General features: G+C 32.1%; 1 protein-coding gene across 2 annotated transcripts; it reads left to right on the plus strand.

Annotated features, from left to right (window-relative positions):
- Nucleotides 1-631: 631 nt before the first annotated feature.
- Nucleotides 632-17,822, plus strand: LOC7482466 (binding partner of ACD11 1). 2 transcript variants are annotated; one of them, XM_052448307.1, is made up of 6 exons: nucleotides 632-800; nucleotides 1,437-1,591; nucleotides 2,503-2,582; nucleotides 3,352-3,458; nucleotides 4,144-4,543; nucleotides 17,414-17,822. In XM_052448307.1, exons 2-6 carry the CDS (start codon nucleotides 1,476-1,478, stop codon nucleotides 17,470-17,472), a joined length of 762 nt encoding a protein of 253 aa, XP_052304267.1. In that variant the 5' UTR covers nucleotides 632-800; nucleotides 1,437-1,475; the 3' UTR covers nucleotides 17,473-17,822. The 2 variants fall into 2 exon arrangements, with proteins under 2 accessions (XP_052304267.1, XP_052304268.1); XM_052448308.1 differs by lacking the exons at nucleotides 632-800; nucleotides 1,437-1,591; nucleotides 2,503-2,582; nucleotides 3,352-3,458; nucleotides 4,144-4,543 and adding exons at nucleotides 13,548-13,701; nucleotides 14,334-14,488; nucleotides 15,413-15,492; nucleotides 16,288-16,394 and having other exon boundaries at nucleotides 17,080-17,822.
- The last annotated feature ends 2,957 nt before the right edge of the window (nucleotides 17,823-20,779 follow it).

Here is a 20,779-nt window from a genome sequence, read left to right on the forward strand (position 1 = left end):
AAATAAAACCATTCCCTTTCCCGGTGAGATAATTTAGCGAGTTTGTGACAACGAAACCATCCACTACCACTTTGCTTTTTCTTTGTACTAAGTTGTAAGTAAGCTATTACTTTATGATACTGAATTTAGTTGGAGGTTTGTAATGTTTTTAGATATCATGAAATCTATGCTGTTTGTTTTATTTCATAAACCCAAAACATGTTAAATAATTTAAAGAATTGAAAATCTTTAAATTAATTTATTTCAACCGTTCAAACATAATTTAATTTTAAGCAATTACAAGTATATGCAAGTTAATTAATTACCGAAATAAAATGTTAATTAACATAAAAAAATCATGGATTTTATTTAAAATAAAATAGTATTTAAATAAAGACTAATAATTTCAAAAAAGATATTTATTCTTAAAACAAAATAAATTAAAATTTTAAATTAAAACATATAATAATCTACACCCAAAAAAAAAATATTATTATCATTACAATTACAATATGTTGTATTTTATCTGATATCTAACAGACACAAAACAAAATCAATACACATTAAATACAAAATATGGAGTCCGGCCCATGTCTAATTCAGTCCAGTAATATTAAGTTATTAACTACCTCATTAACCATTTAACTAAAAGTATCTAACATCACACGTGGTGTTGGTGGCGCGTGGGGGTAACAGTTTGATTATAACGCTGTCGGTTGGTACTTTGCAACTTCTAGACGTTAGTTACTCGCTCACCTCACCTCTACCTCTTTCTCTGCGCTTCATTTCTCTCTCCCTGGTTAACTAGCTAATCATCTCAGGTATGCAAACCTAATCCAATATTTTTATTTTCATTTTTTGATAATCACTTGATTCTTTCTGATAACACGTAAATTTCGAGTTCATTATTTTCTAATGTTTTCTGATGAATTAATGAATTGTTGTCTTTTTTTTTATTACAAATAATCCTCCAAGTATCAAGAAATGCATGTTGATCAATTCTTTTCATGGGTTATTTCCACTTGTTAAATAGCCTGGTAATATGGGCGTTTCTTTAATTTTTCTTTATCTTGGAAATATGTTTTGAAGATTTGAAGAGATTTGAAGATTTATGCATGACTGTAGACTAATCTATTCTAGAAATTCATGTTAACAGTTCACCCCCAAGAGCATCTAATGATTTTTTGTTGTGCTATGGGGATGTGAGGGAGGGGCCGCTGGAGGTTATGGACCTTAGGATTGCAAGATATGGCTAGGTTGAATGGAAATGATAGTGCATATTGTCTTATTCTGATATTTTTCTTATCTTAACTATCCTTTAAAAACTTGCCTTTTCTGTGTATATAATTGCATTATCTCTATAAGGTGTTGAGGGGAGCAATGATGATTTCTAGAAACAAAAATTGGCTGTGTTAGAATATGCTGCTAAGATTTTATATATATACCTCCTCAATCAGGTCAACTTATATCTAGCTTGCACATTGTAAAACTTCACCATGTATCCCGGTGGTTACACTGCTGAGGTTACAAGCTTATCTCCTAAAGCAGAAGAGAAGGATGTGTACGAATTTTTCTCTCACTGTGGTGCTATTGAGCATGTTGAAATCATCAGGTAATATGCGTCCACCGAGCTTCTTGCTTGCAAATTATGAATTTACTCCTAAGAGCAATTCCCATCAGAGTATATTTACAAATCATCAGTATATTTATGCCATTATACACTTGAAAAACTGATTAGTGAATGCTTCTTTTGTAAAAGGTCAAAAAATGAAATGCATATGTTTTACCCTTTCAATTATGGGGAATCAGTGGTTTAGATAGATAGATTGATAATATTAATTTATGACATGTTTGGAGTCTAACTCCATCCCTAAAATAATTGCAATTCTTTTGCTAGAGGATTCCAATAATTATCCTTTCCATTGAACCAAGATTGGTATGTTTAAAGACCTCTAATGCAGTCTCTGAAATTGAATTGCTTCTTGAACAAAAAATGAAATTAAGGTTTGAATTCCTCATGTGTTTCTCATTAAAGCTTTTCCATTATTCAGTATTCATTCCTCTGCATTTCTTTATTTATTCGGTATTGTCTATTTCCATTATTTGGTAATCGTTCCTCTGTATTTCTTTATTCATATGATAAACTAGGAATGTATTTTCCCACGCTTTTTCTCACAAAATATGAGGTCGAACATTACTATTCTTAGTTGCTCACTTATTTTTCTATATTTAAGTATAAAATATTATGGAAAAGAGGCATTTGATGAGATGTCAACATTATGTTCTGGTAACAATTACAAATAACAGGAACTTGCACATATCAAGAGATGAGTCAAAGGGTGTTGATAGGCCAGTGTTGAATGCTATCCCTATGTTTCTTGGATTGTTGTACTCTTGCCTAGCAGCTTTTGGTTCTGGAGCCTGCATTATGTTTGCACAATCAAATCACACGCATCTATTCATTGTTATTTTTCCTTGGTCATAAACTGTATTTGACTCGAGGAATGCTTACTCTGAAAACAGATCCGGTGAACATGCTTGTACTGCATACGTAACATTTAAAGATGCCTACGGTCTTCAAACTGCTATCCTGCTCAGTGCAAGTTTCTGCTCTCACTTCTGGCAATAAAAATAGTTACTTGATATAGTTGGGGAAAAAAGAAAGTTTGTGAGCCATTTTGTTTAAGCTACCCTCATAGCTATTTTCCTCGTCAAGTTACTTTCTAAGACTTCAAGATGGAAAATTCAACTTTCCTCTGCTATTATTGTGATAAAGATTTTTTTTTTTTTCAATGGATATGACGACAATGTCACTCTACCCATGTCTGAACTCTGAATAAGTTGGAAGTTTTGACCTCAAATAAGTTATCTCAATATCTTAATATTTGGATTTGAACAACCAGCTCAAAGATAGCCTGACATAAGTTGGAAGTTCACAGTTCTGCTTCAAAGTATGACCTTATGTGGAATCATAAATCTGAATGACCATTGAACTAGAAGTTCATCATTACCTCTTAAGAAAACGTTTTTGGATTGCCTCTATATTTTAATCACTTAAAGCTGTTTATAATCTCTTTTAATTGGTGTTTATGAGATCATCATTAGGATTTCAGCTAATGATTTCACATGCTTACTGATGGCAAATTGCTCGTTAGTTTTCCTTTTCTGAGAAAAAATCATTTTGAAGGCTACCTTTTAGCTACAGAATAAACTTGAATGAATTTCTTTTGTTTTGTATTGTATCGAACTTCAGCTTTCAGCTGAATGATCCAATAGCCATCATGAACACCTACTTGGTTCTTTGGCCTAGCTATCTGACATTTTCTTAGTGGTTAATAGATTTATTTTGCACTAATTTTATTTTTTAGGGAGCCACCATTGTAGATCAACGTGTTTGCATAACACACTGGGGAACTTTTGTGGATGAATTTGATGCTTGGGGAAGTTCATCAAAGGATGAAGGAAACACCAGCTCAGCGGTAATATCTTTACTTGTGGTAGCATGCTGAGTGCTCTTTTTACTATCCCATTTATTTTGTATATAAGTTTACAAATTCTTAAGCTCATCGGTTTAAGTTGAGTACGGAAAAATTTATCTAATCTCAAAATTTGAAATATTTCTTCAAAAACTCAATAAGAGGTAAAGGATAGCCATTTCCTCTTGCAACCTACTGGACAGAAAACCAAAAGTACAGTAGTATGTTTTGGATGTATCAATACACGATACATCCAGAGTTCAACAAGCATGTGTTGGTCAATGTCCAGTTAAAACATATCTGCAAGTTACTAAGACAATACAATAGATATTAATTGCCAATATAAGCAACCCAACTGGGTGATTTAATAAAAAACTTGATGTTTATCATACAAGTGAAGGGGTTGAAGTGCATGTCAATGATGCAACCAAGCCAAATCACATCTTTATATGGTCATGATACCCTTGTATCTAAGAAGTCCTAAATTGGGTGCGTAGTTTTGGAATTGGATGCCACCATGCTGTACAGCTTGCTCTTCCTTGGATGCACTATCTATTATTTTTAATACTGATTGTGAACATTGCACCCTGCTTAATAATTGTTCATAGTAAGTGAAATGACACGGTACCTAATAGTTTTCTATTAGTGTATCTTACCTTTTGAACCAACTCTTCTACATTCTTGGCAGGGAATTCCCTTCAACCAGTTTGTTTCTACCCCTGGAGAAGCAGTAACTGTTGCTCAGGAAGTTGTTAAAACAATGTTATCCAAGGGATACATTTTGGGAAAAGATGCAATGGTCAAGGCCAAAGCTTTTGACGAATCTCATCAAGTCTTAGCTACCGCAGCTGCCAAGGTGTCCGAGCTAAGCAATAGAATCGGGCTCACTGACAAGATTTATGCAGGAATGGAAACTGTGAAATGCGTGGATGAGAAGTACCATGTTTCAGAATTCACCAAATCAGCTGCATCAGTTACTGGGACAGCAGCTGTTTCTGCAGCAACTTTTACAGGGAAAACAGCTGTAGCAGCTGCTAATGCTGTAGTCAACAGCACCTACTTTGCTAAGGGAGCTCTTTGGGTTTCAGGTGTTTTGACACAGGCAGCCGAAGCTGCAGCTGATATGGGCAAGAAGGCTAGCACATGAGTGAAGTTTTTCTTTCGAACAACAGTAAGGGTCTTTTACTTTTGTTCTTGTATAAAAATAAATATTAGTCATTTTAGATGCAGCTACTCATAGACAGATTACCTTCTAATGCTTTAATGAATAGCAGCTACTATGCTAAGGGAGCACTTTGTGTTTTTGGCTTTTGACATGTGAAGCTTATAAGTTGTTTTTTAGCTACTGGAGTTCAATGCCCAGGATTGTGCACATTTTTGGACTTTAGGCTCAAGATACATCTTATGGATCATTGATGTTTATACCTGACATTTTCAGCTCTTGGTTTTTTTTTTTAATTATGGTGGTTGATATCACAATTCTTCAACTGCATGACTTAGATGGTCTGCCGTTAATACATCTTATTCACTGAAAGTCATAACATGCATTGCAACTTTCTTAGAGGTTGTTTCTTTGGTGGGTTACCTTTATGATGTTCTAACATGTGTAAATGGAAACTAAGCGATAGGATGCAGATCGATTCTCTTGGATTCTTATTGTTGGCAGCTATGTGATGGTGCATTTTACAGCTTGCTGGTTCTGAATACAGTTCCTTGACAAATAAATTGTCAAATCTCTTGAATAATTGACCTTTGTTGCTATATGCTTGGAGTTACATTTATTTATAGGGATCATAAGCTGGGCAGTTACTATTCCTGATGTGTTGGATAGATTGTGTTATGATGCAATCTGGTTCCTTTCCGACGACCACAAAGCTGAACCATCATTTATGCTGGTCGGTCAGCAAAAGTTTGAGCATTCGACGCCCAGGACTGGTCTTGCAAGGCAAGTATACCGGAAAATAAGTTTCTCTATACAATTGACTGCCACTAACATCCAAGAATGCTAGATCTTTGTATTGCGACCGTCTTATGAGCACATCGGAGGAGGGTTGGCTACTTGACTTCTTGACAAATGTGAATGATAATGCGTACTTTTCAAGTCTTTGGTCACACATTAACTCATTTCTAATCTTTCTTATCGCGTTTTTTTGTCGGCTAGCCACTTAATGATATATTTCTTTACCCTACGAAAATGCAGACCCACTATGTCTCTCTTTAGTCCGCACAGCCTAATAGCTCCTTTAATCCGCCAAAAATTGTGCCTCAAGAAGCAACCTTTATCTTCTACCATCCATCTTTAATGCCTCGTTTTGCGAAACTTGTCCTAAAAGCATGAATCATCTTCCAAAATGCCACCTATAAATACTTTCCGTAATTAAGCTATACATTTTGCATCACCTTAACCACTTTCCGAACTCAATATTTGAATGATTATGGATAGAAAAATCTTAGGCAAGGGCCCTTGTTTCTCACAATAAGACAAGCAGAACCATGGCCAGTGTTGTGATTTTGTTGTTGGACTGTAAAGGAACTTGTGAACTTGGATTCAGCAACGGGATTTGAAATGAGATGATGAGTAGGTATAGACATTGTTTGGTAATGTAGCTGCGGGTGAGGTTCACTCGCAACCACATATATCAGTGTTTGGTAATAGAAAAAAATAGTGAGTTTTCTTGGTAGGACCCACCAATTTTCGGTGTCGTGCCACAGGTTTGGAGAAGCAGCATTTGATGCTTCTCGTGCTGATTTTTCAATGAACAGTGGAGCCATGCTCCACTGCCGCACTGTTCACTAAAGTGAACAGTTTTTTTTTTTAAAAAAACCAGTGTAGTTAATTGATTTCACTTGAACTGTTCACGTGAACGTGAACGTGAACAACAATTTTTTTTTGTTTTTTTAAAAAATTAGTTTAAGGTGAATTAAATTTACTCGTACTGTAATCTCAATTTTATTCCTGATAATACTTTACCTAATTTTATTGCACGCTCAAAAAATCATGAAAACTGTAGTTCTTGTCGAATGAATTTTGTACGTAATGAAATTGTAAATTTTTTTAAAAAAAATTGAGTTTTACTCGAAAAACTAGTATTTAATATTATTTAATAACACTACATAAATTAGAAGGATATCGCATGATGACATAGCATTTGTGGAATTTGATCGCAATTCCAATTATGTTCTTGCCGGGTCCGACCCAGTTAAAAAAAATTCAGTTTTTATTTTTATTTTAATTGTGTTTTATTCCAAAAAATAGAAGGATATCGCTTGATGACATAACAAAAAATTCAATTTTTGTTGTTGCGTGCTTAAGAAACCATGAAAAATATAGTCATTGTTGGATAGATTTCGTATGTGATGACTTTGCATATAGTTTAATGGAATAATAATCAAATTTTGATATCAATATTATTTATTTCATGATGTAATAATAGTAGTTAAATCTACAATATTTAAATTAAAAATGTTTTTTAATTATTTTATAACCTTAATTTGAAAAGCATTTTTTTAACCAAACATTAAACTACTTTTTGTCCAACCTCAATTTCAACCACAGTTTTAACCAAACATATATTTTTCCAAACCAACCTCAACTAAAAGTATTTTTTTATAAAACAACTTTTTTAAAACCACAACCATAACAGCAATCGCAATACCAAACACACTTATAGAAGCTGTTTGGATCCCTTCGCCTGATTTATGTTGTTCTATTCATGTGTTTTTTTATATGAAATCTCCATTCATTAATTTGGCATTGCATGAATATAATTATAATATACCTTGGAGTTGTTTGAGAGTGTGATAACAATTGTTTAAGAGTGTGATGACGATTGTTTTTCAACGTATTTTTTACTCGAGAATACATCAAAATAATATATTTTTTTATTTTAAAAAAATTATATTTGTTATCAAAACATCAAAATATCTAAAAATATATAAAAAAATTAATTTTCAACAAAAAAAAAATTCAAACTTTAACCAACTCATTTCATAACGCAATACTAAACAGGAAATTAGTAACTCATGGGATCTGGCGCCGGAGGCCATGCACCGAGTTGCCGACCTCCGCAAATGATTTGGGAAGAATTTTGGAATAGAATCTTTGATGTCATGAGTCCATTTCTGTTTCAATTTTTTGTGGTCTCCGCAGCTTGGATAATCAGGTCACCTTTTAGAAGATGAGAGCATATCGAGTGAAAAAGACACACTATGATGATCCCATGAAATATTTTGTGCAGTATTTGACGCAGCATGTTTTACTTGGATGCACATTTTATTCCAGCACCCTTCGTCTTCACTAAGGTTGAGCCTGTTGTGTCTCTCAGCTGGTTGCTGCAATCTTTTTTTTTTTTTTTAGTTTAACGGGGGTGTCCGGGCTAGCTTGCGCGCACCTCGACTAATCTCACGGGCTCTGAAGTTAACGACCATGTAAGCCTCCAGTAGCCATCATATGAGCAACCACAGGACTCGAACCTGAGACCACAGAGGGAGCAAACATCTTGGTCCCAAGCTCTTACCACTGGCCACCACACCTAGATGGTTGGTTGCTGCAATCTTGAAATGCTTTGTTGGAACCGTTTTCAACGAACTTCAGACTTCAGACCATTGCTTAAAGCTGCTTTTCAGTGAAGCTGTAATATTGATTATGCGTAGAGTGTCGCATTGCTGCTGTAGCTGAGTCTTCACTAAGGTTGTAGTTTTATTTCATAAGCCCAAAACATGTAAAATAACTTGTTTTAAATTTGGACTATAATCTCTTTATATGTTATTAAAGGATTAATGAAGATATATATGAAACAATTTATAAAACATGCGTGATATTATTAACCATATGTCATTATAAATGCAGACGAGCAATGGCCTAATATTGAAAAGTAAAATGAATTAAAAAATTAAAAATCTTTATATTAATTTATCTCAACAATTTAAACATATCTTAATTAATTTAAAGCAATTACAAGTGCATGCAAGTTAGTTAATTACTGAAATAAGGTGTTAATTAACATAAAAACAAATTATGGGTTTTATTTAAATAAATACTAATAATTAAGAAAATATTTATTCATGAAACAAAATAAATTAAATTTTTAGATTAAAATATATAATAATCTACACTAAAAATATTTGATAAGATTTACACTTACAATATAGCTAAAACATGCGGGGAAAACACTATATAGCCTTCCTCACATGTTAATGTAAATTGCTACAATGCTTTTATTTTATTTTATTTTTTTTTTATTTTCCCCAATTTTTATTCTTTTTTTTCATTTTTTTTTGTTTTTTTCTAAAATTATTTTTGTCAATTTTATTTTTTTAATATTGAGTTGGTTAAGAATTTAGCTTTGTAATTCTTTTCCTTTAAAACATTGTGAATTGCTACAGCGTTTCCCCACATAGTTTTTTTTGTTATGATTTTTTTTTTAAATTATTTGTCGATTTTATTTTTTTAATATTGAGTTAGTTGAGAATTACAGTTATAGCTTTTTCTTTAAAACACTATGAATTGCTACAACGTTTCCTCACATAGGTTTTTTTGTTATGATTTTTTTCAAAATTATTTGTCGATTTTATTATTTTAATATTGAGTTAGTTGAGAATTACAGCTGTAGCTTTTCTCACAAAACACTATGCATTGCTAAAGTGTTTCCCCACATGATTTTTTTTTTTGTTTTTTATGATTTTTTTCAAAATTATATTTGTTGATTTTATTTTTAATTATTAAACTAATTGAGAATTACAATTACAATATGTGGGGAAAACACTGTAGCTTTCCTTACAAATTACTGTGGATTGCTACAGTGTTTCCCCATAAGGTTTTTTTTGTTAAGGTTTTTTCCCAAATTGTCTTTGTCGATTTTATTTTTTTAATATTGAGCTGGTCGAGAATTACAATTACAAGAAATTACAAGTAGGGCTAAATCATGTGGGAGAAAGCATTATAGTTTTCCTCACAAAACACTATGGATTGCTATAGTGTTTCCCTACATGTTTTTTTTTCCTGTTTTTTTTAGTTTTTTTTTGTTATGATTTTTTTCAAAATTATATTTGTCGATTTTATTTTTTTAATATTAAGCCGGTTGAGAATTACAATTACAAGTAAGGCTAAATTATGTGGGGAAAAGCATTGTAGCTTTCCTCATAAAACATTGTGGATTGTTATAGTGTTTCCCCACAAGGTTTTTTTTTCCTTTTTTTGTGTTTTTTTTTTGTTATCATTTTTTTCAAAATTATCTTTGTCAATTTTATTATTTTAATATTGAGCTGGTTATAATTTAGCTTTGTAATTAAAAAAAAAACATTATGGATTGCTACAATGTTTCCCCCACATGGTTTTTTTGTTATGGTTTTTTCCAAAACTGTCTTTGTCGAGATTATTTTTTTAATATTGAGCTGGTCGAGAATTACAATTACAAGTAAGGCTAAATCATGTGGGGAAAACACTGTAGCTTTCCTCACAAAACACTGTGAATTGCTATAGTGTTTCTCCACACGGTTTTTTTTCCTGTTTTTTTATGTTTTCTTTTTTGTTATGAGTTTTTTCAAAATTATCTTTGTCGATTTTTTTTTTAATATTGAACTGGTTGAGAATTTAGCTATATAATTTTATTTTCTTTAAAACATTGTGGATTGCTACAGTGTTTCCCCACATGGTTTGTTTTTGTTTTTGTTTATGTTTTTTTTTGTAAAATTATCTTTGTTGATTTTATTTTCTTAATATTAAGCTGGTTGTTACAATTACAATATGTGGAAAAGCACTGTATATTTCCTCACAAATTACTATGAATTGCTACAGTGTTTTCCCCATAAAGTTTTTTTTTTGTTTTTTTAATGTTTTTTTTTCTAAAATTGTCTTTGTCAATTTTATTTTTTTAATATGAAGCTGGTTGAGAATTACAATTACAACTAAGGCTAAATCATATGGGAAAAGCAAGTTTTTCTCACAAACACTGTGGATTGTTATAGTATTTCACCACAAGGTTTTTTTTTTCCCTTTTTTTGTGTTTTCTTTTTTGATATCATTTTTTCCAAAATTATCTTTGTCAATTTTATTATTATTTTTTGAGGTGGTTATAATTTAGCTTTGTAATTATTTTTTTAAAAAAATATTATGGATTGCTACAGTGTTTCCCTACAAGGTTTTTTTTTGTTAAGGTTTTTCCAAAATTATCTTTGTCGATTTTATTTTTTTAATATTGAACTAGTTGAGAATTACAATTACAAGTAATGCTAAATCATGTGGGGAAAGCATTGTAGCTTTCCTCACAAAACACTGTGGATTGCTATAGTATTTCGCCACACGGTTTTTTTCCTATTTTTTCTTTTGTTTTTTTTTTGTTATGATTTTTTAAAAAATTATCTTTGTCGATTTTATTTTTTAAATTGAGCTGGTTGAGAATTTAGCTTTATAATTTTTTTTCTTTAAAACATTGTGGATTGCTACAGTGTTTCACCACATGGTTTTTTTTGTTTTTGTTTTTTTATGATTTTTTTCAAAATTATCTTTGTTGATTTTATTTTTTAATATTAAGCTGCTTGTTACAATTATAATATTTGGGGAAAGCAGTGTAGCTTTCCACACAAATTACTATAGATTGCTACAGTGGTTTCACCACATGTTTTTTTTTTCTAAAATTGTGTTTGTCGATTTTTTTTTAATATTGAGGTTGTCGAGAATTACAATTACAATAAAGTTAAATCATGTGGAGAAAGCACTATAACTTTCCTCACAAAACATTGTTGATTGCTATAGTGTCTCCCCACAATATTTTTTTTTCTTATGATTTTTTCAAAATTATCTTTGCCAATTTTATGTTTTTAATATTGAGCTGGTTGAGAATTACAATGACAAGTAATTACAAGTAAGGCTAAATCATGTGGTGAAGCACTGTAGCTTTCCACAAAAAACATTGTGTATTACTACAGTGTTTCCAACATGGTTTTTTTTTCTATTTTTTTGTGTTTTTTTTGTTATGAATTGTTTCAAAATTATCTTTATCGATTTTATTTTCTTAATATTGAGTTGGGTGAGAATTTAGCTTTGTAATTTTTTTATTTAAAACATTGTGGATTGTTGTAGTGTTCCCCCATATTGTTTTTTTATTATAATTTTTTCCAAAATTATCTTTGTCAGTTTTATTTTCTTAATATTGAGTTGGTTGAGAATTACAATTACAATAATGCTAAATCATGTGGGAAAAGCACTGTAGCTTTCCTCACAAAACACTGTGGATTGCTATAGTGTTTCTCCACATGGTTTTTTTTCCTGTTTTTTTTTTGTTTTCTTTTTTGTTATGATTTTTTTAAAAATTATCTGTCGATTTTATTTTTTTAATATTGAGCTGGTTGAGAATTTAGCTTTATAATTTTTTCTTTAAAACATTGTGGAATGCTACAATGTTTCCTCACATAGTTTTTTTTTTTTGTTTTTTATGCTTTTTTTAAAAATTATCTTTTTCAATTTTATTTTTTAATATTAAGCTGCTTGTTACAATTACAATATGTGGGGAAAGCAGTGTAACTTTCCTCACAAATTACTATGGATTGCTACAGTGTTTTCACCATACGGTTTTTTTTATGTTTTTTTTACTAAAATTGTCTTTGTTGATTTATTTTTTTAATATTAAGCTAGTTGAGAATTACAATTACAAGAAAAGCTAAATCATATGAGGAAAGCATTGTAGCTTTTCCCACAAAACAATGTGGATTGCTATAGTGTTACCTCACATGGTTTTTTTCCTTTTTTTGTGTTTTCTTTTTTGTGAAGATTTTTTCCACAATAATCTTTGTCGATTTTATTATTTTAATATTGAGCTGGTTAGAATTTAGCTTTGTAATTTCTTTTCTTTAAAACATTATGAATTGCTACAGTGTTTCCCCACATGGTTTTTTTTATGTTTTTTTTTCTAAAATTATCTTTGTCAATTTTAGTTTTTTCAATATTGAGTTTTTTGAGAATTACAATTACAATAAAGCTAAATCATGTGGAGAAAGTACTGTAGCTTTCCTCACAAAACACTGTGGATTGCTACAGTGTCTCCCACATAGTTTTTTTTTTCTTATGATTTTTTCAAAATTATCTTTGTCGATTTTATGTTTTTAATATTGAGGTGGTTGAGAATTATAATTACAAGTAATTACAATTAAAGCTAAATCATGTGGGGAAGCACTGTAGCTTTCCTCAAAAACACTGTGGATTGCGACAGTGTTTCCAACTTAGTTTTTTTTTTTTTCTGTTTTTTTGTTATGATTTTTTTCAAAATTATCTTTGTCAATTTTATTTTTTTAATATTGAGCTGGGTGAGAATTTAGCTTTGTAATTTGTTTTTCTTTAAAACACTGTGATTGTTGTAGTGTTCCCCCACATTGTTTTTTTTTTTGTTTTTTTATTATGATTTTTTTCAAAATTATCTTTGTCGATTTTATTTTTTTAATATTGAGTTGATTGAGAATTACAATTATAATAAGACTAAATCATGTGGGGATAGCATTGTCGCTTTCCTCACAAAACACTATGGATTGCTACATGCTTCCCTACATGGTTTTTTTTTTTATGATTTTTTTCAAAATTTTCTTTGTCGATTTTTTTTTAATATTGAGCTGGTAAATAATTTATCTTTGTAATTTTTTTTATTAACAGAAAAGCTAAATCATGTAGCAAAAAGATAAATCATGTTGGGAAAACACTGTATTTTTTGTCACAAAACATTATGGATTACTACAAATCATTTCATTCAGTTTTTAAGTTTTTGATTACTAATACAACTTTTTTTTCTGTTATAAAATATTTTTAATTTTTATTATTTATATAATATTTATTTATAATTATAATATTACTAATACAACTTTTTTTTCTGTTATAAAATATTTTTAATTTTTATTATTTATCTAATATTTATTTATAATTATAATATTTATTTTATAAACCCACGATCATGCCGTAGACAGAGATTTTCTATTTTATCTAACGTCTAACATACACGAAACAAAATCGATACACATTAAATACAAAATATGGAGTCCGGCCCATGTCTAATTCAGTCCAGTCAAATTAACTACCTCATTAACCATTTAACTAAAAGTATCTAACATCACACGTGGTGTTGGTGGCGCGTGGGGGTAACAGCTTGATTATAAATTTGTCGGTTGGCACTTAGCAACTTCTAGACGTTAGTTACTCGCTCACCTCTACCTCTTTCTCTGTACTTAATTTCTCTCTCCCTGGTTAACTAGCTAATCATCTCAGGTATGCAAACCTAATCCAATATTTTTATTTTCATTTTTTTGATAATCACTTGATTCTTTCTGATTACACGTAAATTTCGAGTTCATTATTTTCTAATGTTTTCTGATGAATTAATGAATTGTTGTCTTTTTTTTATTACAAATAATCCCCCAAGTATCAAGAAATGCATGTCGATCAATTCTTTTCATGGGTTATTTCCACTTGTTAGATAGCCTGGTAATATGGGCGTTTCTTTAATTTTTCTTTACCTTGGAAATATGTTTTGAAGATTTGAAGAGATTTGAAGATTTATGCATGACTGTAGACTAATCTATTCTAGAAATTCATGTTAACAGTTCAAGGAAGAGCATCTAATGATTTTTTGTTGTGCTATTGGGATGTGAGGGAGGGGCCGCTGGAGGTTATGGACCTTAGGATTGCAAGATATGGCTAGGCTGAATGGAAATGATAATGCATAGTGTCTTATTCTGATATTTTTCTTATCTTAACTATCCTTTAAAAACTTGCCTTTTCTGTGTATATAATTGCATCATCTCTATAAGGTGTTGAAGGGAGCAATGATGATTTCTAGAAACAAAAATTGGCTGTGTTAGAATATGTGCTAAGATTTTATATAATACCTCCTCAATCAGGTCAACTTATATCTAGCTTGCACATTGTAAAACTTCACCATGTATCCCGGTGGTTACACTGCTGAGGTTACAAGCTTATCTCCTAAAGCAGAAGAGAAGGATGTGTACGAATTTTTTTCTCACTGTGGTGCTATTGAGCATGTTGAAATCATCAGGTAATATGCGGCCACCGAGCTTCTTGCTTGCAAATTATGAATTTACTCCTAAGAGCAATTTCCATCAGAGTATATTTACAAATCATCAGTATATTTATGCCATTATATACTTGAAAAACTGATTAGTGAATGCTTCTTTTGTAAAAGGTCAAAAAATGAAATGCATATGTTTTACCCTTTCAATGAATCAGTGGTTTAGATAGATAGATTGATAATATTAATTTATGACATGTTTGGAGTCTAACTCCATCCCTAAAATAATTGCAATTCCTTTGCTAGAGGATTCCAATAATTGTCCTTTCCATTGAACCAAGATTGGTATGTTTAAAGACCTCTAATGCAGTCTCTGAAATTGAATTGCTTCTTGAACAAAAATTGAAATTAAGGTTTGAATTCCTCATGTGTTTCTCATAAAAGCTTTTCCATTATTCAGTATTCATTCCTCTGCATTTCTTTATTTATTCGGTATTGTCTATTTCCATTATTTGGTAATCGTTCCTCTGTATTTCTTTATTCATCTGATAAACTAGGAATGTATTTTCCCACGCTTTTTGTCACAAAATATGAGGTCAAACATTACTATCTACAATCATTTAATGTATTCTTAGTTGCTCACTTATTTTTCTATATTTAAGTATAAAATATTATGGAAAAGAGGCATTTGATGAGATGTCAACATTCTGTTCTGGTAACAATTACAAATAACAGGAACTTGCACATATCAAGAGATGAGTCAAAGGGTGTTGATAGGCCAGTGTTAAGTGCTATCCCTATGTTTCTTGGATTGTTGTACTCTTGCCTAGCAGCTTTTGGTTCTGGAGCCTGCATTATGTTTGCACAATCAAATCACACACATCTATTCATTGTTATTTTTCCTTGGTCATAAACTGTATTTGACTCGAGGAATGCTTACTCTGAAAACAGATCCGGTGAATATGCTTGTACTGCATACGTAACATTTAAAGATGCCTACGGTCTTCAAACTGCTATCCTGCTCAGTGCAAGTTTCTGCTCTCACTTCTGGCAATAAAAATAGTTACTTGATATAGTTGGGGGGAAAAAAAAAAGTTTGTGAGCCATTTTGTTTAAGCTACCCTCATAGCTATTTTCCTCGTCAAGTTACTTTCTAAGACTTCAAGATGGGAAATTTCAACTTTCCTCTGTTATTATTGTGATAAAGATTTTTTTTTTTCAATGGATATGATGACAATGTCACTCTACCCATGTCTGAACTCTGAATAAGTTGGAAGTTTTGACCTCAAATAAGTTATCTCAATATCTTAATATTTGGATTTGAACAACCAGCTCAAATATAGCCTGACATAAGTTGGAAGTTCACAGTTCTGCTTCAAAGTATGACCTTATGTGGAATCATAAATCTGAATGACCATTGAACTAGAAGTTCATCATTACCTCTTAAGAAAACGTTTTTGGATTGCCTCTATATTTTAATCACTCAAAACTGTTTATAATTCTCTTTTAATTGGTGTTTATGAGATCATCATTAGGATTTCAGCTAATGATTTCACATGCTTACTGATGGCAAATTGCTCGTTAGTTTTCCTTTTCTGAGAAAAAATCATTTTGAAGGCTACCTTTTTAGCTACAGAATAAACTTGAATGAATTTCTTTTGTTTTGTATTGTATCGAACTTCAGCTTTCAGCTGAATGATCCAATAGCCATCATGAACACCTACTTGGTTCTTTGGCCTAGCTATCTGACATTTTCTTAGTGATTAATCTGACATTTTCTTAGTGATTAATAGATTTATTTTGCTCTAATTTTATGTTTTAGGGAGCCACCATTGTAGATCAACGTGTTTGCATAACACACTGGGGAACTTTTGTGGATGAATTTGATGCTTGGGGCAGTTCATCAATGGATGAAGGAAACACCAGCTCAGCGGTAATATCTTTACTTGTGGTAGCATGCTGAGTGCTCTTTTTACTATCCCATTTATTTTGTATATAAGTTTACAAATTCTTAAGCTCATCGGTTTAAGTTGAGTATGGCAAAATTTATCTAATCTCAAAATTTGAAATATTTCTTCAAAAACTCAATAAGAGGTAAAGGATAGCCGTTTCCTCTTGCAACCTATTGGACAGAAAATCAAAAGTACAGTAGTATGTTTTGGATGTATCAACACTCTATACATCCAGAGTTCAACAAGCATGTTTTGGTCATTGTCCAGCTAAAACATACCTGCAAGTTACTAAGACAATACGATAGATAGTAATTGCCAATATAAGCAACCCGACTGGGTGATTTAATAAAACACATGATGTTTATCATACAAGTGAAGGGGTTGAGGTGCATCTCAATGATGCAACCAAGCCAAATCACATCTTTATATGGTCATGATACCCTTGTATCTAAGAAGTCCTAAATTGGGTGCGTAGTTTTGGAATTGGATGCCACCATGCTGTACAGCTTGCTCTTCCTTGGATGCACTATCTATTCTTTTTAACACTGAATGTGAACATTGCACCCTGCATAATAATTGTTCATAGCAAGTGAAATGACATTGCACCTAATAGTTTTCTATTAGTGTAGCTTCTCTTTTGAACCAACTCTTCTACATTCTCGGCAGGGAATTCCCTTCGGCCAGTTTGTTTCTACCCCTGGAGAAGCAGTAACTGTTGCTCAGGAAGTTGTTAAAACAATGTTATCCAAGGGATACATTTTGGGAAAAGATGCAATGGTCAAGGCCAAAGCTTTTGACGAATCTCATCAAGTCTTAGCTACCGCAGCTGCCAAGATGTCGGAGCTAAGCAATAGAATCGGGCTCGCTGATAAGATTTTTGCAGGAATGGAAACTGTGAAGGGCGTGGATGAGAAGTACCATGTTTCAGAATTCACCAAATCAGCTGCTAATGCTGTAGTCAACAGCCCCTACTTTACTAAGGGAGCTCTTTGGGTTTCAGGTGTTTTGACACAGGCAGCCGAAGCTGCAGCTGATTTGGGCAAGAAGGCTAGCACATGAGTGAAGTTTTTCTTTCAAACAGCAGCAAGGGTCTTTTACTTCTGTTCTTGTATAAAAATAAATATTAGTCCTTTTAGATGCAGCTACTCTTACACAGATTAGCGTCTAATGCTTTAATGAATAGCAGCTACTATGCTAAGGGAGCATTTTGTGTTTTTGGCCTATTGACATGTGAAGCTTAAAAGTTGTTTTTTAGCTACTATGCTAAGGGAGCACTGTGTTTTTGGCCTTTTGACATGTGAAGCTTAAAAGTTGTATTTTAGCTACTGGAGTTCAAAGCCCGGATTGTGCGCAGTTTTGGACTATAGGCTCAAGATACATCTATGGATCATTGATGTTTATACCTAACATTTTCAGCTGTCGGTTTTTTTTTAATTATTTTAATTATGGTGGTTGATATCACAATTCTTCAACTTCATGGTTTAGTTGGGCTGCTGTTGATACATCTTATTCACTGAAAGTCTTTACATGTGTAAATGGAAACTAAGCGGTAGGATGTAGATCGATTCTCTTGGATTCTTATGGTTGGCAGCTATGTGACGGTGCATTGTACAGCTTGCAGGTTCTGAATACAGTTCCTTGACAAATAAATTGTCAAATCTCTTGAATAATTGACCTTCGTTGGTATATGCTTGGAGTTGCGTTTATTTATAGTGATCATAAGCTGGACAGTACTATTCCTGATGTGTTGGGTAGTTTGTGTGATGATGCAATCTGGTTCCTTTCCGAGGACCACAAAGCTGAACCATCATTTATGCTAGTCGGTCAGCAAAAGTTTTGAGCATTCGACACCCAGGACTGGTCTTGCAAGGCAAAGTATACCGGAAAATAAGTTTCTCTATACAATTAACTGCCACTAACATCCAAGAATGTTGGATCTTGGCTGCCAAGTATTTCAACATCTGTTCTTTGTATTGCGACCGTCTTATGAGCACATCGGAGGAGGGTTGGCTACTTGGCTTCTTGACGTTTGTGAATTACAATGCCTACTTTTCTCGTCTTTGGTCACGCATTAACTAATTTCTAATCCTTCTTATTGCGTTTTCTTGTCTGCCAGCCACTTAATGATATCGTTCTTTACCCTACGAAAATGCAGACCCACTATGTCTCTCTTTAGTCCGCACAGCCTAATAGCTCCTTTAATCCGCCAAAAATTGTGCCTCAAGAAGCAACCCTTATCTTCTACCATCCATCATTAATGCCTCGTTTTGCGAAACTTGCCCTAAGAAAGCATGAATCATCTTCCAAAATGCCACCTATAAAATACTTTCTGTAATTAAGCTACACATTTTGCATCACCTTAACCACTTTCCGAACCCAATAATTGAGTGATTATGGATAGAGAAATCTTACGCAAGGGCCCTTGTTTCTCACAATAAGACAAGCAGAACCATGGCCAATTAATATATGGATCAGTGGGATTATAGAGCCTTGTTCAAAACGTTTCAACACATCGTGCATTTGTTGCCTTCAGCCTCAAGTTGACGGAATTGTTTCGAGGAACATTTATGGCACAGGTAGCTGATAAAAAGTAGTTTGTTCTCTACTTGTGTTTCTTTTGCTCACTAATTGCGCTTTGCTTGTGACCAACCACACTGAAGTCAACTTGATTAGACAGAGCTGTGTCATGTAGCCAGTGTTGTGATTTTGTGGCTGGACTGTAAAGGATACTTGTGAACTTGGATTCAGCGACAGGATTTGAAATGAGATGACGAGCAGATATAAGGCTGTTTGGATCCCTTCGGCTGATTTATGTCGTTCTATTCATTCATGTGTCTTTTTATGAAATCTCCGTTCTTTAATTTGGCATAGCATGAGTATAATCAGGGTTTTTTGAGATTGTTTTTTAAAGTGTTTTTGTTTTAGAAATATATTAAAAATAGTATATTTTTTATTTTTAAAAAATTATTTTATATCAAAATAATCTAAAAATATAAAAAAATTAATAAAAAATTCAATCTTTACCAACCTAACGCAATACAAAACAGAGGATTAATAACTTATGGGATCTGGCGCCGCAGGCTATGCATCTAGTTGCCGACCTCCACAAATGACATGGGAAGAATTTTAGAATAGAATCTTTCAATTTTTTATGGTCTCTGGATAATCAGTTCAGTTGCTTCCAAGCATTTTTTCAGACAAAGTTTATTTATTGTAAACTGAGGAAATAAGAACAATAATGAAAAAAATATTCTGGGAATTGCGGTCCTGTTCATAAGTAAAGGTGGCTTTTCTTCGGTTATTGCGTTTATTTCAAAGGAATTGCTCATTTATTAAAGAATAGAAGCTGAAACTTTGAAAGGTCTGTGAGGGCAACCACTCCTTGCCTTGTCTTCTTGGACCTCATTAGTCCAAACGAACAGCATTGACCTTGTCCCTCTTCTTAAGGGAACCTGGCCTGACTCTGACCACCCATAAATCTTCACCTACTGTGTTATTATATAGAAAAAGCAACAATTAACAATTCACGCGGCTTCGGCTTCGTTCTATTGAGATTAATATATTCCATAGTGGAATAAAAATATATTAGAAGAGTGGGTAGTTATTTTTTGAAATATTTTTTTGTTTGAAAATATATTAAAATAATATTTTAAAAAATAGTTATTTTTTGTATTAAAATAATCTGAAAAAACTAAGTAAATATTAATTTTTTTTCAAAAATATTCTTCAAATACAAAAACAAACATATTCCTTCAATGTAAACAAGAAAATTGAAACAAGACCACCGTTTTAAAAAAACATTAATCAACATTTAAGATATAGCAAGACTACCAACTTAAAAAAGCATTAATGAACATTTAAGTTGTTTAGGGTGTTAAGTTGTTTAGGGTGTGTTTGAGAATGCGGTCAAACTGTGTTACTAAAAGTTTTGAATTTTTTTTGTTTAAAATAAATTTTTTTTTATATTTTTAGATCGTTTTGATGTGTTGATATCAAAAATAATTTTTAAAAGATAAAAAAACTTTGTTTTGATGTATTTCTAAATAAAAATCACTTTGAATCACCAACACTACTATAATCTCAAAATACCCTAAATCTACTAATGAGATGCCATAGTTTTGCTTACAAAGTCACTCACAATTGAGTGCAAATGTAATGATCACATGAATACTTGCATTTTGGGACCTAGGTAAAGAGTCCTAATAATGTTTGCCAAGAAATCATTGTCTTCAACAAAGGAGTTACAAGAGCTCTCATTACACTCGGAAAACCATCGAAGCACATAAAATTCAAAATTATAGCAAAAGCAAGCACTTCAATGAGCTCGAAAGGAGAAGATCTTGACATAAATTAGGGGAGCATAAGA

This window comes from Populus trichocarpa, chromosome 17, assembly GCF_000002775.5.
Source record: "Populus trichocarpa isolate Nisqually-1 chromosome 17, P.trichocarpa_v4.1, whole genome shotgun sequence".
NCBI classification, from domain to species: domain Eukaryota; kingdom Viridiplantae; phylum Streptophyta; class Magnoliopsida; order Malpighiales; family Salicaceae; genus Populus; species Populus trichocarpa.